Raw genomic sequence first — 24,108 nt, 5'->3', positions numbered from 1 at the left:
AAAACGTCTTTCAGCATATCACATCGTTCATTACTGCCAATAAACTATGTTTCAAGTGCACCCAATGTTGCAATGATCAACACTATAAGATTTTAACAAAACAGTTCTTCTCTGCATGGCTCTTGCTATTTCTAGCTCATGTGTCAACTATATCTATTGCCAGGAATGCATGTATCATTTCCCATTAAGCATCTTCAGATCAGTTTGGAGCATTACATCTCAAATAACAACTGAAAATACTGGGATAAGTATAAACAAATTGTCAACACAAGTTCACAAGTTATAATTTTGTTTCCAAATACACAGGACAAGATGTTGGAAATACAAAGTGCCAAATGTCAACTTGCTCCCGGTGGTGATGGGAGGCTTATGCACTCACCTATGCTCCTCCGATGTTGAGAAAGGCTAGGCAGACACGTCATTGGGGTTATCAAGTGGGCACCTACTTTCATTGACGTTTCGCTGATTGGACCCACGTGTCTCCAGTAGGCTCAGCAGTGCATTCTGGCGTCCCAGAACCACCCCCCTCTGCATCTGCCTAGCCGGCTTATTTGGGAGACCAGATGGGGTCTTTCCTCTTCAGCCAGAGCCACTGGCTACTCCGCTCTGCCACCCGTGATGTTTCCTTGATAGCCTGGCGTAGGGCCTGTCCGCTGATCCCCAGGTCCTTCATCAGTCTTACGGTAGGAGTAGAATTAGGCCATTCGACCCATCGGATCTACTCCGCCATTCAATCATGGCTGATCTCTGCCTCCTAATCCAATTTTCCTGCCTTCTCCCCATACCTCTTGACACCTGTTGTAATCAAGAATTTGTCTATCTCTGCCTTAAAAATATCCACTGACTTGGCCTCCACAGCCCCCTGTGACAATGAGCTCCACAGATTAACTACCCTCTGACCAAAGAAGTTCCTCCTCACCTCCTTTCTAAAAGAGCGCCCTTTAATTCTGAGGCTATGGCCTCTGGTCCTAGACTCTCCCACCAGTGGAAACATCCTTTCCACATCCACTCTATCTATGCCTTTCATTATTCTGTAAGTTTCAATGAGGTCCCCCCTCAAACTCCAGCGAGTAGAGGCAGTGCTGTCAAGCGCTCATCATATGCTAATCCATTCATTCCTGGAATCATAAGTATAAGAAGATAATTGCAGATGCTGGTACAAATCGAAGGTATTTATTCACAAAATGCTGGAGTAACAGCAGGTCAGGCAGCATCTCGGGAGAGAAGGAATGGGTTAGTCCCACAGCACCGCTGGGTCCTACTGCCCACCCCCTACTACAGGTAACCGCAGCAGGGGTTCCACTGGGTCTCCCCCTTCCCCCTCTAGCCAGGCGACCCCAAGTACTCCCCACATCGGTCCTCAAGCCCCCCTCTGCCCTGCTAACCCACCACCCCCTCACCATGCATCCCCTCCCCCTCCACCTGCCCCCCTGCCTCCATCCGACCCCCACCCCCACCATTGCTGGGTGTTCACCATCCCCCCTGACCTCCCCCTTTCAGACACCAAACGGTCTGTCCTCAGCAGAGGCCTTACCTTTATTCCCCTCCGCCCCCACATCAACGAGTTCAGCGTCCGCCATGACGTGGAGCTCTTCTTCCGCCGCCTCCGCGCCTTTTTCCATGGGAAGGGGTCCTCACCCCCCACTGATGACCCCTTCTCCCGTCTCCAGCGGACCCCCTCCTCTCGGACCCCCTCCTCTTGGACCCCCCCAGTCGGCCAACTGCCCTCACTAGAACTTTTTATCTCCAACTGCCGGCGTGACATTAACCGCCTCCAATTCTCCACTCCCCTGACTAACTCTAAACTCTCCCCTCCTGAACGTGCAACCCTCCACTCACTCCGCAACAACCCGGACGTAATCATCAAACCCTCTGACAAGGGAGGTGCTGTGGTAGTCTGACGTGCTGGCCTCTACCGGACCGAGGTCAGACGACAACTCTCAGACACCTCTTCCTACCTATCCCTGGACCATGACCCCACCGATAAACACCAGACCTTTATCAGTAGCACCATCACGGACCTCACCATCTCCGGCGATCTACCCCCCAATGCCTCCAAACTCATAGTTCCCCAGCCCCGCACGGCCCGATTCTACCTCCTACCCAAAATCCATAAACAGAACTGTCCCGGCAGACCTATTGTCTCTGCCTGCTCATGCCCCACCGAACTTATCTCCACCTACCTCGACTCCATCCTATCCCCCCTGGTTAAATCCCTCCCCACCTACGTCCAAGACACCTCACACGCTCTCCATCTCCTCGATAACCTTCCGGTTCCCAGGCCCCCACTCCCTCATCTTTACCATGGATGTCCAGTCACTCTACACTTCCATCCCCCACAAGGATGGTCTCGAAGCCCTCCGTTTCTTCCTCGACCGCAGAACCAGCCAATCCCCATCTACCAACACTCTCCTCCGCCTAGCAGAGCAGGTTCTTACCCTCAACAACTTCTCCTTTGACTCCTCCCACTTCCTCCAAACCAGAGGCGTAGCTATGGGCACTCGCATGGGTCCTAGCTATGCCTGCCTCTTTGTCGGGTCCGGGCGTTCATCGGCCCCATCCCCGAACTCTACTTCCGCTACATCGACGACTGCATTGGTGCTACCTCTTGTACCCATGCAGAACTCACTAACTTCATACACTTCACCTCCAATTTCCATCCTGCCCTTAAATATACCTGGACTATCTCCGACATCTCCTTCCCGTTTCTGGACCTCACCATCTCCATCACAGGAGACAGACTAGTGACGGACATTTACTATAAACCCACTGACTCGCACAGCTATCTGTACTACACTTCTTCCCACACGGTCCCCATGCAAAAAGTCTATCCCCTATTCCCAATTCCTCCATCTGCGCCACATCTGCGCCCGGGCTGAGGTGTTTCACACTAGGGCTTCAGAGTTGTCCTCGTTCTTCAGGGAACGGGGCTTCCCCTCCTCCATTATAGATGAGGCTCTCACTAGGGTCTCTTCTACATCCCGCAGCTCCGCTCTTGCTCCCCCTCCCCCCACTCGCAACAAGGACAGAATCCCCCTCGTTCTCACCTTCCACCCCACCAGCCAGTGGATCCAACAAATCATCCACCAGCATTTCCGTCACCTACAACGGGACCCTACCACTGGCCATATCTTCCCATCCCCTCCCCTCTCTGCGTTCCGCAGAGACCGTTCCCTCCGTAACTCCCTGGTCCACTCGTCCCTTCCTACCCAAACCACCCCAACCCCGGGCACTTTCCCCTGCAACCGCACGAGATGCAACACCTGTCCCTTTACCTCCCCCCTCAACTCCATCCAAGGACCCAAACAGTCTTTCCAGGTGAGACTAAGGTTCACCTGCACCTCCTCCAACCTCATCTATTGCATCCGCTGCTCTAGATGTCAACTTATTTACATCGGCGAAACCAAGCGCAGGCTCGGCGATCGCTTCGCTGAACACCTGCGCTCGGTCCGCATTAACCAAAATGATCTCCTGGTGGCCGAGCACTTCAACTCCCCCTCCCATTCCCAGTCTGACCTTTCTGTCATGGGCCTCCTCCAGTGCCATAGTGAGGCCCACTGGAAATTGGCGGAACAGCACCTCATATTTCGCCTGGGCAGTTTGCAGCCCAGTGGTATGAACATCGACTTCTCCAACTTTAGATAGTTCCTTTGTCCCTCCCGTCCCCTCCTCCTTCCCAGATCTCCCTCTATCTTCCTGTCTCCACCTATATCCTTCCTTTGTCCCGCCCCCCTGACATCAGTCTGAAGAAGGGTCTCGACCCGAAACGTCACCCATTCCTTCTCTCCCGAGATGCTGCCTGACCTGCTGAGTTACTCCAGCATTTTGTGAATAAATACATTCCTGGAATCATTCTTGTAAACCTCCTCTGGATCCTCTCCAAAGCCAGATATGGGGCCCAAATTTGCTCACAGCACCTTATGGAGGCTCAGCATCAATCTCTGTTTTTGTATTCCACTCCTCTTGATATAAATGCTAGCATTGAATATGCCTTCCTTACCACAGATTTGACTTGCAAATTAACTTTTGGGGAGTCCTACACCAGCACTCTCTTTGCACCTCCGATTTTTGGATTCTCTCTCCATTTAGAAAATAATCTACGCCTTTATTCATATTACCAAAATACATTAACTCGCACTTTGCAATGCTGAATTTCATCTGCCACTTCTCTGCCCACTCTCCTAACCTGTCCAAGTTCTTCTGCAGAGTCCTTGCTTCCTCTACACTGCCTGCCCCTCCATGTATCTTAGCATCATCTGCAAACTTGGTCACAAAGTCTTCAATCCCCTTATCCAAATTATTAATATAAAACGTGAAGAGAAGCGCCCCAAGCACGGAACCATGCAGAACTCCACTAGTCACTGGCAGCCTATCTGATAAAGCCCCTTTTATTGCAACTCTTTGCCTTCTACCATCCAGCCAACCCACTATCCATGCGAATATCTTCCCTTTTAACACCATGGGCTCCCATCTTCCCTAGCAGCCTGACGTGTGGCACCTTATCGAATGCCTTCTGAAAATCTAGGTAAACAACTTCTACAGCCTCCCTTCTGTCTGTCCTCCTATTAACTTCCTCAAAGAACACCAACAGTTGTTCTTAATCACATTAGACCGTCAAGACTTGGGATTTTAAGATCATATCATAAAGCATTAATATGAAGCATTAATAAGAAGGAAACTCAAAATAAGAGAAAAAAGATAATCAAATTTTCCCGTTCCCAGATGTATCCAGGAATCACCTTGATGTATCCATTCCACCTTGCTCAACTGTTAATGCACAAACTACAGATTGAAACTTGACTTTGCTTTCTGATTGAACTCTGCTGACTGAATCAGATCAATTACTCTGGTGCAAGAATTTGTCTAGATTTCGGGTTCTCAAGGTAACTGCAGCTTTGTGGCTAATGTCTCAGTGATGAAATGTACAAATTTTACTATATTTATCCGTGGCATGGAAGGAGCACATCTCAGCCAACTGAGTCTATCCCACTACTAAAGCAATTCCATTCTGCACTAATTTTCCCTGTAATCATATTTTCCCTACATTCCCATCAATACTTCCCACATTTTCCACTTACCTACACATTAAAAGCAATTTACAATTATTAATTAACCTACCAATCCACACATCTTTGGGATGTGAATGAAAAATGAGAGTGCCCAGGCAAATTCAGTCACTGGGAGAATGTGCAAACTCTCCACAGACAGCACCAGAGGTCAGGATCAAACCCAGATTCCCAGAGCTGTGAAATAGCAGCTCCATTCACTGTGCACTGTGCTGAATGAAATCCTTCAAACTTGATTTTAGAGTTTGAAACTAAATCTATGTTATTTTCAAAAAGTCGAGATATTAGAAGTCCTGAGGCAAATACAAATTACTTAATTTGTACAATTGATTATACATGCCATTTCTGAAAAATGTTGAGCTAAAAATTACAATCATCAATATATAGCTCCATATTGAAATAGTTCAGTAGCCAAGGATAAGCATTCTAGCAAATGTCTCCTTCCCCACTTGGTTCCATCCACATATCACCCATTTCAATAGACAATAGACAATAGAAAATAGGTGCAGGAGAAGGCCATTCGGCCCTTCGAGCCAGCACCGCCATTCAATGTGATCATGGCTGATCATTCTCAATCAGTACCCCGTTCCTGCCTTCTCCCCATACCCCCTGACTCCGCTATCCTTAAGAGCTCTATCTAGCTCTCTCTTGAATGCATTCAGAGAATTGGCCTCCACTGCCTTCTGAGGCAGAGAATTCCACAGATTCACAACTCTCTGACTAAAAAGGTTTTTCCTCATCTCCGTTCTAAATGGCCTACCCCTTATTCTTAAACTGTGGCCCCTGGTTCTGGACTCCCCCAACATTGGGAACATGTTTCCTGCCCCTAACGTGTCCAACCCCTTAATAATTTTATACGTTTCGATAAGATCCCCTCTCATCCTTCTAAATTCCAGTGTATACAAACCTAGTCGCTCCAGTCTTTCAACATATGACAGTCCCGCCATTCCGGGAATTAACCTAGTAAACCTACGCTGCACGCCATCATTTCCTCACCAAATCTCCTGGTAATGATGGCCCACCAACCCCACTCTTATATGGTCCACTTATCACTATCTTTACTTCCCAAATTCCACCATTTGCACTCAAATTGTGGGCTGATTTAGACTGACTGGATGAATGGGTACGTGGCAAATTAGACAATAGAGATAATAATGTGGACTTCCATAATGCCACATGTATGCGATTATAACATTTACAGGTATCATAACACAATCTAGGAGCACCTATTAAAGAAAGTCATTGGAGGAATCTACTGTAAACAGTACGAGCAATGCAAGATGACAGAAAGAAATGAAGAAATCTGAACAAAGAGCCGCAGCAAAACTCCCTTTGGCCAACTAAGTCCAGGCTGACCATCATGCACCAATGTAAACTAATCACATTTTTCTCTTGGATCCTCATCCAGGTCCTGCACCTTCAAGGAAGTACTTACATTCAGTCTGCAGGGGTGATTGATTCTTAAGGGCCTGTCCCACTTAGGCAATTTTTTAGGCGACTGTCATAGTCAAAGCAAGTCACCGAAAAACAAGCTACTGGACCCCCCTACGACAATGTCTACGACAAGCTACAACAACCTACCACCTAGAGGACGTCAAGCTACTGCAAGCTACCAACAACCGGCGACTCAATTGTTGCGAGTAGGACGTTCATCTACGAACGCACCCACGACAACCTACGACCACACAGGCGACAACCTACGACAACCAAAGTCAACCTACGCCCACCCGCAACAAGCTACGACAAGCTACGACCCTGTCGGCGACAACTGAAGACAATTCACATAATTTTGGCCTCCGGTTTTGACCTGTCGCCAGTTGACGTAGGTAGTTGCCAATGGAATTCACCGAAGTCAGCACCGGCGTCAACCTATGTCACCTGGCGACAACCTACGAGAGCACCTACGTCAGGAGACATCAAGCTACGCTCATTGGCGTCAAACCCACTGTCGCCAAACATTTTTCAACATTCTGAAAATCCAGCGGCGACCAGAAGAACGCTACGACTCTTTGGGCGACTGAGGAGACTACTCATGGCCAGTCAGGCGACACCCCGGCAACCATGTGGCAACAACCTAGTCGTCTGTAGTCGCCCAAAAAAAGCTCGTGCAGGACAGAGGTTTTAGTTTCTAGTTACTCCCACTTCAATCTCACTCTCAGTCTGACATTTGTCTATGGCCTCTGGCACTGATATATCAAGGCTTCAAAAAGGTAAGGAACAATGTTTCATCTATCTGGGCACAGTGTAACCTAAAGGACTCAGAAACGAATTATCCAACTTTAGCAAAGCGCTCTTTCTATCTGTATGCATCGGACCTGGTCATTTTTGCCATCATTTTGTCTGTTTTTATCTTTCTGAATGAATGAATGAATGAATGAATGAATGAATGAATGAATAAGTTTATTGGCCAAGTATACAAGGAATGTGCCTTGGTGCTCCGCTCACAGATGACAACACAAACATACAGTTAACAATTACGAATAAAGCATAACCACATCAAAACAATAAGGATACAACATTATGGTCTAAACATGTGGGTGAAAATAAACCAAAGCAAGAAAGAGACCACAAACTTTGGTTATTGAGTAGAACTATCACTCGTGGAAAAAAGCTGTTTTTATGTCTGATAGTCTGGAGTCGCCTTCCAGCGGGAAGTGCTTTGAAGAGTTTGTGGCCAGGGTGAGAGGGGTCAGAGATGATCTTGCCTGCTCGCTTCCTGGCCCTTGCAGTGTACAGTTCATCAATGGGGGAAAAGGTTGCAGCCAACAACCTTCCCAGCTTGAACGGTCAATTGCAGCCTCCGGATGTCGTGCTTGGTGGCTCAGCCAAACCAGACCATAATGGAGAAGGTGAGGATGGACTCAATAATAGCAGTATAGAATTGGACCATCATTGCCTGTGGCAGATTGTGTTTCTTCAGTTGCCGCAGGAAGTACATTCTCTGTTGGGCCTTTTTGACTGTGGAGTCGATGGTGGCCCCCCATTTAAGGTCCCTGGAGATGATAGTTCCAAGGAACTTAAAGGACTCCACAGATGTGACTATGGTGTTGTTGATAGTGAGTGGGGGGAGGGGAGGGGGATCTCTTCAAAAGTCTACAATTAGTTCCACTATCTTGAGAGCATTGAGCTCCAGGTTGTTGCGATGGCACCAGGACGCCAGCTGTGTCATTTCCCATCTGTAGGCAGATTCCTCCCCATCCTGGATCAGCATCTGACTTGCTGGGCAATAGAAATACATAACACAGACAAAGAGGCACAATAGACTGTTTATTTGAGTCAAGTGGGAGCATGGCAGAAGCTCCAAGTGGGCCGCAGCCTTTTGGAGGGAAGCCGCCAAGCCGGCCCCTGCTCGTCCTCCGCAGCTGGAAGCACAAAGACCCGGTGGATCGTCATTGAAAGGGGGGGAAACCACTGAACAGGCCCTGCTCGTCCCCGAAGATCAGAGACAGGGAGGATGGTGCCGGCGACGAAAAAGGACATGACAGGCGAGGAGCAAGGTCGGTAGATGAGGGACCTGAGCCCAGCATACCGCGCCCTCAAGGTCAAGTCCAAGGAAGAAGTTAGCTGGAAGCCCTGCAGCAGTCAGGGGCTTGCCTGGATCGGGCACCACTCATAAGACCGAGAGCGCCGACTGGACTTTGAAAATGGCACCACAACCTAATGCCTTTTGCATGCGGGCTCAGTGGACTATCTCTGTACACTTTATTTAATTGGGGATGATGCTTGGGTATGCCAATACTCTACTGGGCTGTATGTAAGAAAATAATTTCACTCTGCGTTTGCACATGTGACAATAAAGAACCATTGAACCAATGTCTCACTCTGACAGAGTCATAGACTCATACCGTGTGGAAACAGGCCCTTCAGCCCAACTTGCCTCACCGACCAACATATCCCATCGACACTAGTCACACCTGCCTGCATTTGGCCCATATTCTTCTAAACCTGTCCCATCCGAATACCTGTCTAAATGTTTCTTAAATGTCACGACAGTATCTGCCTCAACTATGTCCTCTGGCAGCTCATTCCATACACCCACCACCCTTTGTGTAAAAAAGTTACCCCCTTATGTTCCTATTAAATCTTTCCCCCTCACATTAAACCAACATCCTCTGGTTCTTGATTCCTCTACTCTGCGCAAGAGACTGTGCGTTTACCCAATTTATTCCACTCATGATTTTGTACATCTCTATAAGATCATCCCTCATCCTCTCGCGCTCCAAGGAATAGAGTCCTAGCCTGCTCAAACTCTCCTGATAGCCCAAGCCCTCGAGTCCGGGCAACATCCTCGTAAATCTTCTCTGCACCCTTTGCAGCTTTACACCAACTTTCCGATAATATGGTGCACAAAACTGAACACAATACTCTAAATGTGTTCACCTCTAAACCTCACCAATGTAATACATAACCAATCAAGATCCTGCTGCAGTTTTTGACAACCATCTTTACTATCTACAATACCACACACTTTAGTGTCATCTGTAAACTTGTTAATCATGTACATTCATGTACATTCTCATTCCAATCATTGACATAGATGACAAACAGCAATGGGCCCATCAACAAAAGAGATGTTAATTTTGTTCCACACGCCCCTCCCTATCGCTGCTACTGAAAAGTAACTTGTTTTCTGTGTTTCCAGTTCTACCAAATGGACTCAGGCCTGAAACATTATTTATTTATGTTTCCATCGATGCCTGCTGAGTGTTTACAGCAATTTTTGTTCTTATTTTAATTTATGCAGCTTGAATAGGATATAAAACTTCCTCTGAATGAGAACGATTCATGATCAATTGGCTTTGCTCTGTAAACTACAATTGTATGCTTCCATTTCTTACAACACATCCATTTGGTGCTGGCAGTCTCTTCAAATTTATATCATGCACTGCTAATTGAACTAGAAATGACAAATTATCACCATTTAAACTTGCAAAGTAGAAACTGTTCAGAACAGAAATTACTCCATTACTGAAGGTTCAAATCACATTCACAGCTATTACTGCAAACAGAAGCTTTAATTTGAAAAAGTGCTAATTTACAAATCTGTTGAAAGATTTAAAATAATTTCTATTTACTAAGGTCATAGGTGAATCATTCATACATCAACAATACCATGTTTTGCCAAGACTTAAAGTACTATATTAATAATCATACGTCTGCAGGGGCACTTTGGGTGCACTTTTCGATTATAATTCTTTGTCCACACTGGGAGGTGCCTCTGAAAACTCGCTGCTCTTAAATGTACTTCACTGAGGCTTATTTTAACATTGCCCAGTTTTATCAACTGTTTTAGTTTAGTTTAGTTTAATTTAGATTAGTTTAGAGGTACAGCGTGGAAACAGGCACTTTCGACCCACCGGGTCCACGACAACCAGCGATCCCCGCACATTAACATTATCCTATACCCACTAGGGACAATTTTTACATTTACCAAGCCAATTAACCTACATACCTGTATGTCTTTGGAGTGTGGGAGGAAACCGAAGATCTCGCAGAAAACCACGCAGGTCACGGGAGAACGTACAAACTCCGTACAGACAGCACCCGTAGTCGGAATCGAACCCGGGTCTCCGGTGCTGCATTCCCTGTAAGGCAGCAACACTACCGCTGCGCCACCGTGCCGCTTAAAACTGTTCTGCAGATGAATTTCTATGATGGACTTTGATTATTAAAGATGTTATAACTGCGCATTTGGAAAGCAATGACAGGATTGGTCAAAGTCAGCATGGATTTATGAAGGGGAAATCATGCTTGACTAATCTTTTGGACTTTTTTGAGAGTGTAACAAGTAGAATGGATAAGGGAGAGCCAGTGGATGTGGTATATCTGGACTTTCAAAAAGCCTTTGACACAAGAGAGTAGTGTGCAAAATTAGAGCACATGGTATTGGGGGTAGGGTATTGACATGGATAGAGAACTGGTTGACAGACAGGAAGCAAAGAGTAGGAATTAACGGGTCCTTTTCAGAATGGCAGGCAGTGACTAGTGGGGTGCCGCAAAGCTTGGTGCTGGGACTCCAATTATTTACAATATATATTAAAGATTTAGATGAGAGAATTAAATGTAACATCTTCAAGTTTGCGGATGACACAAAGCTGTGTGGCAGTGTGAGCTGCGAGGAGGATGCCATGAGGCTGCAGGATGACTTGGATAGGTTGGGTGAGTGGGCAGATGCATGGCAGATGCAGTATAACGTGGATAAATGTGAGATTATCCACTTTGGTGGCAAGAACAGGAAGGCAGATTATTATCCAAATGGTGTCAGATTAGGAAAAGGGGAGGTGCAACGTGTCCTGGGTGACCTTGTACATCAGTCACTGAAAGTAGGCATGCAGGTACAGCAGGTAGTAAAGAAAACTAATGGCATGTTGGCCTTCATTGCGAGAGGATTTGAGTTTTGGAGCAAGGAGGTCCTACTGGAGATGTATAGAGCCCTGGTGAGACCACACCTGAAGTGTTGTGTGCAATTTTGGTCTCCTAGTTTGAGGAAGGACATTATTGCTATTGAGGGAGTGCAGCGTAGGTTCACCAGGTTAATTCCCGGGATGGCGGGACTGACATATGTTGAAAGAATGGGTCGACTGGGCTTGTATTCACTGGAATTTAGGATGAGAGGGGATCTTAAAGAAACATATAAAATTCTTAAAAGATTGGACAGGCTAGATGCAGAAAAAATGTCCCCGATGTTGGGGGAGTCCAGAACCAGGGGTCACAGTTTAATAATAAGGGATAGGCCATTTAGGACTGAGATGAGGAAAAACTTTTTCACCCAGAGAGTTGTGAATCTGTAGAATTCTCTGCCACAGTGGAGGCCAATTCACTGGATGTTTTTAAGAGAGAGTTAGATTTAGCTCTTAGGGCTAAAGGAATCAAGGGATATGGGGAAAAAGCAGTAACGGGGTACTGATTTTGGATGATCAGCCATGATCATAGTGAATGGTGGTGCTGGCTCGAAGGGCCGAATGGCCTACCTCTGCACCTATTTTCTATGTTTTTATGCTCTAAATAAATCGTTGTTAATTTGTTCTAATTTTACGACATTAAAAAAAGTAGAATATTACGCAACTTCAAAATATAGCTGGATTGCTTTTGAACTATTTCAGAATCAACATTTCCATTCTGAGATGAATTGTAAAATCATGATCACCCCGTTTGAAATCACAGACTTAATGATTCCTGTATGTGGTGCTCAGTCATTGTAAACTGGACAACGCTCCAAAGAAGGTCCAAAAAAATGGGATAAAACTTCACATGGAACAGATTCAAAGACTTGCCGCATTAACAGGCCATGGAGAGCATCCACAAATGACCGATTAATAGCACACACCTCTGATTTTAGGCCTCACCCATTGGAAGCAAACACAGACAAATGTGAGCGAAAGGGCTTGACCACTCACATGCAACTAGGCACCAATGTCATGTGCATACTTGGAGATCATGATTTGCCTATCTTCTCGATCAAATTTACAGATAATGAGACTCATTGTGTCATTGGCTCAAAGCATAAAATATTAAATTAAAAATGCTATCTTCATTTCCGAATATTGTATCCATAGAGTTGATTGATACACATCATCCCTGAATTACCCCGGTTACCTAATCATAACTTAAAATTGAAATTGTTCATTGACCTCAGACAATTGATTGAACTCACAATTTATTATTAGCTACCTGAACTAATATGAAAAATTACTTTGAGATTAGACTTCTCGGCAATGTTAGACCAGAATTAACATTTGTACCAGAGGAAACAGTATTCCACGGCTATCCAGTTACATCTTACTCACCTTCTTCTTGTCCCTCATTGAGCCCTTCCCTCGCACCATAATCTTGCATCCAGTCTCTGCTTCCAACTGTTTTGCTGTTAGTCCCCTGGGTCCAAGAATTCTTCCAACAAAGTTGAACTAAGTGGTTAACAGAGAAAAAGAGTAAGTGACTAAAATGTTTAAACAACAGTATATCTATGGACGCTTCACAGAGAATCAAAATGATTTTTAAAAAAAAATTCAAGAACTGTAATCAACATTACAACTTGAATATTAGATTCTGGAAATTGGAAGGGATTCTGAAAGCAACAAATTTTATTATGAATAATGGTGGACTATCAATTATCAGCTCGGCCTTTAAGATGGCTGCCTATTCCATCCAGGTCTAATGCCTCTGCAATGTTATTCATCTCAGATAGAGTCACATTCACCTGGTTCTCCATCGGGACAGTCATAGCCGGAGAACCTATTTTTGTTAGATTTTAAGGGAATCAAGGAATAAGGGGTTAATACAGGAAAGTAACTGTTGAATAATCAGCCATGATTTTATTAAAATTTAGATTTAGATTTAGAGATACAGCGCAGAAACAGACCCTTCGGCCCACCGGGTCCGCGCCGCCCAGCGATCCCCGCACACTAACACTATCCTACACCCACTAGGGACAATTTTTACATTTGCCCAGCCAATTAACCTACATACCTGTACGTCTTTGAAAAATTAGCAGGCATTAGCCACCAAAATACAAATTCCTGATTCTATTTCCTATGTTCCTATTAATCGGTATAATTCTGCATCTTGTTTTGTTATCCAAGATCTCTCTCTCTCTGGCCCTTTCTCATTTACAATAATATGAAACATAATCATTACAATGTTTGAACATTATCCAAACTATAATCATCAATTTCCACATCGATGCTGAAAACATCCAATCAAATTCCATCTTACTATTGATTAATTGAAAGCTGGAAAAAGGCCCTTGGGCCCACCGTCCACGTCAACTATCGATCACCCTTTCACCGTAGTTCCATGTATCCCATTTCCTACACACTAGGGGCAATGTGCAGAGGAAAATTAATCTACAAACCTGCACGGTTTTGAAATGTGGGTTGAAACCAGAGCACCCGGAGGAAACCCACGCAGCCACAGCCACACAAGCTCCACAATGACAGCTCCCGAGGTCAGGGACAAACCCAGGTCTCTGGCACTGTGAGGTAGCAGCTCTACCAACTGCAGCACTGTGCCATCCTCAACTGGCATTGTCATGCCATTATACAATATCTGGTACTAAATAAGATGAACTTTTTCCATGACTAATTATCAGGAGGACCAAACTATAATCATCACCTGCACTGACAAAGTGCATTTTCTAGTTAATAATTTTAGGCTCAGGTCGTTGAATCAGGTACTTTGCAATATTTGAACCAAGATAAGCTCTGACCACACAGTCTCACCAACATTATCTCCACCTTTGTGGCATCATCCAAACCTGCCCCCTTCAGCTTATCAGCTGCTGAAACCCTCATCCATGTGTTTGTTCCCTCTTCGCATAAAGTTATCCCAGTATAGTTGTACAGGGATAAATAAAGTTCTATCGTATCGTATCGCATCTATTACAATGCACACATGGTCAGTTTGAATATTTCATACACAATAAAATTAGTCACCGGAAACTCAGCTGCTATAATTGCCATTTCTCTGCTTTTGAAAATGGCCTCCTTGTCAAGGGATGCTGATTTTAAACTTTTTGTTTCATAATCCTTTCAGCCTCGTCCCTGCTTTCTCCTCCAGCCCAACAACTCTCTGAGATGTCTGGAACTTTACAATTCTGAACACCCATCTAATTGATTTTTTGGTTAATTACCACTCGCCAAATTCAAAGAAACCTCTAAGCTCTGAAATTCTCCTCCCAAACCTCCACATCTCTAACACTCTTTTACCACCTTTAACTTGTCTTTTAAAACTATTTTGGCCAAGCTTTTGTTTTTTTTTGCATAATACCAACATAGCTTTGTTCCAAATTTTGTTCAATAATGCTCCTGTGAAGTAACATATAGGTGCTACATTAATACAAGTAGTCTTTTGAAATATTTTTGATCTGCATAATAATAAATGTATAATGTGGATGATATTGAATTGCTGTAGATTTATCATTTGACAAGCATGATCTACAATGAGCCAACAAAAGAAAAAAAAACCAATTTGATTCATCTGGAGATGGGTGGTGGAGGGGGGAGGGGTGTGGAGAGCCATAGCATGGGCACGCCAATCGGTTTCCACATGAAGGAAAGCACGGGTACGCAAAAAAACAGAAATGAAGGTGCACAGTTATCTTGGAGGATCGTAAAGTTAAGAGGAGGGAAAAATCCACAAAGTTACTTAAAAGCAATTATGTAACTTAAAAGTTTACTTAAAACTTAAAAGAAATATCACTGAACACATACAATTTTAACAAATTAGGAGAGCTCAAAAAAGCAACAAAGAGTTCTAAGGGAACAAATAAGAGTTGCACAGGAGCCACAGAAGAAACATCATGACTTTGATTGCTGATCCTTCCAGTTGACTATGTAAACCAAAGGCAAATGTAGACAAATATAACGAGCCATGACTTTTAATGAATGGCTGTAACAGGGCTTTATAAAAATACTAGGCCAAGTGGACCCGTTGGGTCCAAACCTCTCCTGCATTGGTGCAACACCCCCTCCTCCCCTTCACCCCTCCTACATACCCCTTCCCCATCCCACGACCCATCTACTGCCCCCAATCCTCCCTCCCCCATCCCCATTCACCCCTCCCTCCCTCCCCCTCACCCCATCCCCCTCGTTCCCTCCCCTCTCCCTCACTCCCCCCCCCCCCCCAGCCCCCTCCTCCTGCTCCACCCCTCCCCTCCTGCCCCCCTCGGCCCAACCGTGGAGCCGTTGCCGGTCGGGGAGTGCCCCCGTAGCCATGTGCCAGCAAGGGGGGAGAGGGGAAAGGCACTGACCTCGGCGGCATTTCTCCTGCTGCCAGCGGCGGGCAACGGCCATCTTGTTGGACCCCCTGCCAGAGCCTCTGCGGTGCGGTTTTGTGCCATCTATATACTAGAACTATCATCTAGTTGGTTTGTTTGTTTGTTTGTTTGTTTCCGAACTGCAGCCAAAACGGTATAGGATAGCGTGACAATTTTAGGCCCATTTTACTCACCATCGTCCTGTGGTCCTATGGCTGAAGCTTCATTCAAATCGGTGTTATGTTTTCAAAACGGTATTCACATTTTAAAGTTTAAAAAACTGCGCATGCACAGTTGGGGCCCCATTGATCTGGTACTTAAGTAAGATGGCCACCGCATCTGTGCGTGCGCAGAACAAACGCATCCGCGCCTGTGCAGTTGGGGCCCATTGATCTTGGGTACGAGCAGGGCTAGGCCGCCTGTCTCTTGGGGGCGGGTTTACCGGCTCCGTAGCGGTGCCTGGGGAAGCAGCCGGAGCCTGGGCCTGGACGTGACCGGGTAACCGTGAGCCGAGGCCTGGGCCTGCCCCCGCCCCCACTCCTCTCCCTGGCCGGCTCAGCGCCTTCCCCACGCCGCCCAGAGTCCAGCGGCATCAGCACAGCAACGGTGGGAAAGCGCTGTCTACCCACCGCACTGAACATCCCCGCACTGGGACGGGACAGGACTCTTTCCCCCCCCCCCCCCCACCCCCGCTCCACCAATGCTCTATCATTTATCTAATCAGTAACCCACTGCCTTAGCACAGAGCCCAAGGGAATCTTGGGTCATTCAGAGTCACCATGATAGCATATTTAAACATAGTTTCCCTTTGTTGCCATCTTTTGATATCTTCATGGGTCTTGGGGTCCAAGCCAATAACTCTCCGAAAGTGGCAACCCAAGTAGAGTGGTAAAGAAGACACATGGTATCATGGCTTATTCACAAAATGCTGGAATAACTCAGCAGGTCAGGCAGCATCTCGGGAGAGGAGGAATGGGTGACGTTTCGGGTCGAGACCCTTCTTCAGACATGGTATCATGGCTTTGTTGGTTAGGGCTTTGAGTATATGAATTAGGAAGTCATGATATAGCTTTATGGGAAGTTGGTGAGGCTGCATTTGGACTATTAGCTGCAGTTCTGGACACCCCTATTACAGGAAGGATGTGGAGGCTTTGGAAAGGATGCAGTGGAGGTTTACCAGAATAATGCCTGGTCTCGGGGCCATTAGCTATAGGGAGAGGTTGAACAGACGGATTGTTTTCTCTAGAACGCCAGATCATGCAGAGAAACTTGGTAGAAATATATTAAATTATGAGAGGCGTAGATAAAGTAAGACAGTCAGAACCTTTTTATCGGAATACAGATATCAAATACTAGCGGGCATAGTTTTAATGTTAGAGGGGCAAAGCTTAAAGGAAAAGTGTTGGGCAAGTTTTTTTTTACACAGAGGGTGATGAGTGCCTGGTACACGGTGCCCAAGATGGTGATGGAGCCAGATATGATACTGGCATTTGAGACTTTTGGATAGCCACATACATGTGTAGGGAATGGAGGGATATGGATTATATGCAGGTAGATAAGAATTCTTCTTGGCATCATGTTTAGCACAGATATTGGGACCAAAACGGCTGTTCCTGTGCTGTCCTATTCTATGCTCTGTGTGTACCTACTCTTATAAATTTGTTCTCCTCTTTCTGCCTCATGAATTTAGACACAGGTTCAGTCCTAATCATGAGTTTGCGGAGAATGCAGGAAAAGGCAAAATATCCAGCCCCTTATAGATATGGGTACAAACAATACTGTAGGAGATCCCCAAAGTAGTGTAAATACAGTTACTTTAACTCCAAGACCCTGTGACATTCTGTTGATGATCTTCAATATAGAACGTAAATATTTGTGACCTTGTTATAAAAAGACTTTACTGAACTATTCAATGCTAAGACGTAGATTCAACCCTAAATCTGGCATAGTAGATAAAATAGACAATAGACAATAGGTGCAGGAGGAGGCCATTCAGCCCTTCGAGCCAGCACCGTCATTCAATGTGATCATGGCTGATCATTCTCAATCAGTACCTCGTTCCTGCCTTCTCCCCATACCCCCTGACTCCGCTATCCTTAAGAGCTCTATCTAGCTCTCTCTTGAATGCATTCAGAGAATTGGCCTTCACTGCCTTCTGAGGAAGATAATTCCACAGATTCACAACTCTCTGACTGAAAAGGTTTTTCCTCATCTCAGTTCTAAAATATTGGAGAAAACTCACTGTGGCTAAGTTCATAAATGTATGGCAGTGTTGGAGGGCGGGGAGGGGGGGAGGTGAGGGAGGTGGGGGGGGGAGAGGGAGAGGGAGGGGGGAGGGGGAGGGGGGAGGAGAGGGTGCTGCACCAATGCAGGAGAGGTTTGGGCCCAACGGGTCCACTTGGTCTAGCCCTTCTAGATAAAGGTGAACATTAAGTCAATCCCACTTCCTGTTCTTGGTCCATCGGCCTGCAGGTTATTCCTCATCCAGATACTTATTTTCTGCCTCTACCACCCTTTCAAATATTCACCATTACAATTCACCATTTTTTTTCCTCTCAATTCCTTCTAATTCTTCCATGATTGAACTTAAAACTGCATCCCAAACTTTCCAATCTCCCTTCTCGGGAAAATAGGTTCTTTCTTAGACTAACTAAATTACCCCTTACTCTTTGTTCTATGAAAACTAGGTTCTTCACATAAGGATAATTCTTCATCCATAGGAACATCCTTAATTGCATTTGCATCCCTTCTAGTGCATGTCCATTTTTCATATCGTGCAGTGACCAAAATTGTGCACAAGATTCGAACTGTGATTTATCTAATGTTTTATACCAGCAGTGCACATTATCTAGGATGGATCTGTCCAGCACCCCTTGCAAACACTGCCCAGTATATTCAGTGAGTTCTACATCTCTTCCATGCCAACCTCCAGCCACCTTACAACACCACAAATCCCTCAAAGGGTAGGCTGTTAGCCTGTGTTCTACAAGGTTACAATGCACACAATGATAACTTTACAACCTTAATTGGAAGCCCCATCAGGAGGAAACTCAATTACTCTGATTCACCTATATCCAGATCAATACTTGCATTACTTGGGAAAATTTTACTGGTTCATTTGAATAATTTCTAATTTCTTGTTAAGTTAAATCTGTTTTATTAAAATAAAGTAAGAGGCAGCACTTCTCCCTCCATTAAACCAGTTCCGTTCCTTTGCACTTCTAACAGTTGCATACAGTGCTACACGTTTATTACTTTAGAGACCTACTCAAAATCCCCAAGTTCCATTTCGGTTTATAGTCATTAATAGGTACTAGTTCTAGCTGACCACTTAATTAATTGTAAACCTGCCACTGGCAGGTAGCTTATTACCCAAAGATGGATAATGCAAATTAAAGAAACAGCAAAATTTGAAACTTAATTTTAGAATGGGATTATCCACTTAAAGAGTCAATGCAAATTTCATGGACACAGGCCATTGACCACATTTTTTTCCCTCCCAGAGTTACATTCATGTTACACATTCATAAAATATAGACAGATCTCCAGGTTCTTAAGGGTATCACAAAGTGTGACATGTGCAGTATATAATTTCCTGAATAAAATGCTTACAATCCTCTCAAATCTATTTAATCCTGCTATGCTTGATTATTTTTATTTGAGGAAATAGACAGACCATAGATTTCATTGAAAAAGAACGGCTTCCTGATTACTGCAAGGTCAGACACATGACATAGGACTTTGGTTACGCCACATTTGGTGTTTTGCATACTATATTCCAGGAAGGATGCAGAGGTTTTGGAAAGGGTGGCGAGGTGATTTACCATAATGTTGCCTGAATTAGTGGCTATAAGCTGCAGGGAGAGGTTGACAGACTTGAATTGTTTTCTCTTGAAAGCCAGAGCTTTCAGGGAGACCCAATAGACGTATATCAAATTATGAGAGGCAGAGACAGGGTAGACAGTCAGAACCTTGTTCCTCAGATGGAAAAAATCAAATACTAGAGGCCACAGCTTTAAGGTGAGTTTAAAGATTTGCGGGGCAATTTTTTTTTAAACAGAATGTGGTGAGTGCCTGGAAGGCGCTGCCAAGTTAGGTGCTTGAGACACACATGATGTGGCATTTAAGAGGCTTTCAGATAGGCATTTGGTTATGCAGGGAATAGAGGGATATGGATTATGTGCAAGTAGATAAGAGATAGACATCATCATTTTTGCTACAGACATTGTGGGCCAAAGGGTAGGTTCTTCTGCTGTACCGTTCTATGTTCAGCTACTTTAACTGGAAATATTATGAAAAACTAGGTAGATTAGAGAAATTCAGCAACTTTGGGAGGGGTACATGACGATAGCTCTGTGCAGCGGGAGTCACTCATTTTAACAGTCAATTTACAAAATTGTACCGTCTGGATTAATTGCTCTTTGGGCTACTGGAGATAGGAAGCTGATGTTGTGAACACTCTGAACAGTTAAGATAGACAGTCAACAATTTTTCTCCGTGGTGTTCACAGGCATGGCAGCCCTGCCTTTGACATCTGTCTTGTAGCGTACTCATGTGGCATATTCAAAAGACCATGACAGAAACATCAATGACAATGAGGTCATAACTACAGTAAGGAAAGTGAAAATACTGATCCAAAGATATTTTAACTTATTTGAGGCTATTTGCCTAAGATTTTAAACTGCATTTTAAATTAAGCACTGGTCAGCGCAGGTTCCAGGGCTTTAAGAAACCTGTAGAAAAGGAGAAGTAAAAGACTGCAATGCAGAGATCAGTGTCTTTTCAGCAATGATTCCAGACTAGTTGAAGCAGGAATGATTTGGCTAACAAGAGAGTGAGGGCAAAAATCAGCAGGACAAACACATTCAGTTGCCAAAAGGGTCTCATTACATGTCATAATTTTTGTTATGATTATTTGTTTCCTTGCATTCAGAATGCTGGCAAAGAGAGAGTCAGTTGGGGAGAAAGCAAGAGAAGGATGTTAAGAGAAAGATGGGGGAGTTGAAAGGATGTGATGATAAAAATCTGTCGTGTCAGAGAACATCAATGAAATGAATCTGTGTGAGGGAGTCGGAGAAACAAGGTGGTCAATGAGAGACACTGAGCAAGAGCGGTCAGAGCCAAAAAGAAGAAAACAGCAGGATAGAAATTAGAGGAGGCAAAGGAGAAAACTGAGAAAAAATTGGCATGCTTATTACAGTTCCAACCATTGGCATTACCCATGGGTATAGTGTCATTAAAATAATCTTTCAGAACAAGGAGCATGGGCACACGATAGACATAAGCACTAAACCCAAATGATTTAAACCATTTACAGTACATTGTAACAGATGGTACATTCATAACCCTCATCACAACATTATTCACAATCTTGCTAATTTCATGTTAACATAATTCATGAAGTCATTGGAATTTGTTACAGTTCACACAAATTCCAAAGTCATTCATATTTTCATTAATCCATTCATTCTTATTGAACGTCATTTCAAGCTAATTAAAAAGTATAATTTTCCCAGAAGATATTAATTAAACACTGCTGGACTCTGTCCTGTACAGACAAATGTTCTTCGTAAAGAACGGTCTGATAATCTTTCCTGCATCATAACAATGTAAGGTACATAATTTCTTAAAAAGTACACCGAGAAGTTCAGAGGTCATAATGCATATTTTATAACCAAAAAAGTGTCTGTCGTGCTTTGCATCCTACCACTACAGGTTATAGGATTTGACACAGATATATATTTCACATTTTCTCAAATTTACAACGACATACAGTAGAATGTGCAATTGTAGGAATATATATATAAAAATCAAAAGTTCATTTAAGTCATTCTACACCTCCAAGGAGCAAGGAAGCAGTGTTTACTTTTAGTCTTAGTTTAGTTTAGTTCATAAGTATGGGAGCATAAGTATAAAATAAGCAAATAAAATAATTACTAAATGGGCATCCAATAAAGCCCCCTGCATGCTAATAAACTTATTTTATAGTCCAAATTTAATCTAAATAAATTAACTTACTTCACCCACAAATAAAATTTCTACCTTGTAATATGAAAACATTAAATTTCTCCAACAGACAGAAAATTGCCTTCTTTGCCACTACTCAGTGTGAACTTATTTAAAATATTATTTTTCAGCAACGTCGAGTCTAATAATTTGAAATGGTAATATCTCACAATCTTGATCTACTCTGATCCAAAACAGTTTTTTAAAAATCTAAAAAATCTGCAGATGCTGGAAATCTGAAATCAAAACAGAAAATGCTGAAACACTCATGAGATCAAGCAGCATATGTGGAAACAGAAACAGAATTAATGTTTCAGGCCAGACTTCATCAGAAAAACATCTTTTGTTTATATTTCAGTGGTCCAAAACACATTCACTTGCAATTTGTTTCTTTCAACAGTAGTCATATCTCCAAGAGCCACCAATCACTTTTCATTTTGTTTGAAGGAATTCACTTCCATAAAGTTTGCCAATGGGTTTATTGCTGTTATCCTGTTATCCACACAACAGTGATTTGAGAGTCAATGCCAACCAATTGTATATTATGAATTTGAACCCTGCAAAACACTCAAGTATTAAATATTGTATACTGGCTATGTATTTTGGGCAGTTTTTGTTTATTTTAACAATACAAAACTCGTCCAAAAATGGATTCATAATATTTGAAAGTTTTAAACCACATCTTTGCACAGCTATCGGTCTCAGATCAAATCTCACCCCAAGACAAGAATTTTTCAATTAAGTAGTCTCATACATGGAGCGCTCCGCTACTGGTAGTTAGAATTCAACTGTGTACAAGAGCATGAGTAACTTTGAAAAAGTTGTCTGGAAATGCAAGAGAGACCATGTGAATTTCTGAGACCTGGTATCTCAACAAACATTTATATATTGTAGTGCCTTCAAGGGAGGAGAATATCTCAAGGCACTTCAGAACCAAAAATTACACTCTTACTCCAAGCCACAGAAGAATAGACAAGCAAAGAGACACATTACAGGATGGCATTACAGGATAGAGGCAAGATTTGGCAAGAGAATTGCCAAGCCCTTCTAAAAATGGGTTCACAGAATTTGTCACCATTACAAGGTCCATCCCAAATTGCCAGAGAGCAGTGGTGCTGAGGTGCCTTCTTCAATCACTGAGTCTAGGCAGCTGCGCACCAGTGCTCAATACACAATGTGTTATATTTAATTGGGTATCAAATCTAAATGGCATGAGACCATTTCCCTGAAGGAATTGTCAGTCAGTTTGACTTGACATTTTTATCACCAGTATGATGGTATATGGTACGCAAATGATGTTAAAAAAGATAAATCCGTTTATAAATGCCTCCTTGGCCTTAATATGACCTACAATTTGTTCTTAAACATAAAACAATTTGTTCAATCAGAAATAACGTATGCTCTATGTAGGAACAGATCAAGCTTCAAATTTAGATATTTGCTTAATAGAAAAACTACTACAATTGGTAACACAAGTGAAATGAAAGCTCAAAATAATTCATTTTCCTCAATGTGAAATGAAAATGAATTTTTCATGTCCCATTTAGTGGGGACATTAGAACATGCAGCACAATATATGTTCCAATAGCACATTCCAATAACTGGGAACTTCTTATATGTTATTTTTATAAATCATTTGAATGTATAGAGTTAACAAGTTTGCTTGTAAAAATCTGCTCATTTTAATAATTGTTCTGGCAGAAATCTTAATTGGAACTATTTTCAACCAATGAAATAATTACAAAGCATATTTGCTATATATTATATATGGAAAATAAAATTTGTTTGAACTTCAAATTAAATTAGTGATGCAGAAATCTACGTGACAGTATGAGTGCATAACAATTTATATATTTGTGAAATACCTTTAATGTATTACTAATACTCCAAAACACTTCACAGGAGCATCAGATAGCAATCTGACTGGAAATTCAAGCACTGATCCAAATGTTAATAGCCCAAACTGAGACTCACTGACATAACATCTGTATACTAAAACTCGTGTTTGTTTGTTCCTGAACTACAGCCAAAACTTTCCCCTATAGCACGACAATTTTAGGCCCACCTTACTCACCGTCGTCCCTTTGATGCTAACGGAAGAAATTTCATTGAAATCAATGTTATATTTTTTAAGTTATTCACATTTTAAAGTTTAAATCTATCTCCTAGGGAGGGAGGTGGGGGGGAGGGGGGAGGATCAATGCAGGAGAGGTTTGGGCCCAACGGGTCTAGTTTCTAAATAAATCTCTCAGTGTTGGTCTGAGAAGATACTGTGTGGAAGGC

At 43.5% G+C, this 24,108-nt stretch overlaps 1 protein-coding gene across 4 annotated transcripts in view; it reads right to left on the bottom strand.

Moving 5' to 3' along the window:
* The window catches only part of LOC144596637 (KH domain-containing RNA-binding protein QKI), a 339,874-nt gene that overhangs the window by 181,299 nt on the left and 134,467 nt on the right, over positions 1 to 24,108 (bottom strand). For all 4 annotated transcript variants that reach the window (XR_013547640.1, XR_013547639.1, XM_078405219.1 and 1 more), the window contains one exon: positions 12,854 to 12,970. Coding sequence is in view for 2 of the 4 variants with exons in the window: in XM_078405219.1 (XP_078261345.1) it covers positions 12,854 to 12,970 (117 nt within the window). In the remaining 2 variants the exon portion in view is untranslated. The remainder of the gene's footprint in view (positions 1 to 12,853; positions 12,971 to 24,108) is intronic.

Source organism: Rhinoraja longicauda, chromosome 9 (assembly GCF_053455715.1).
Source record: "Rhinoraja longicauda isolate Sanriku21f chromosome 9, sRhiLon1.1, whole genome shotgun sequence".
Lineage (NCBI taxonomy): Eukaryota > Metazoa > Chordata > Chondrichthyes > Rajiformes > Arhynchobatidae > Rhinoraja > Rhinoraja longicauda.
Note: the sequence above shows the minus strand (reverse complement) of the source record. Positions and strands in the feature narration are given on the sequence as shown.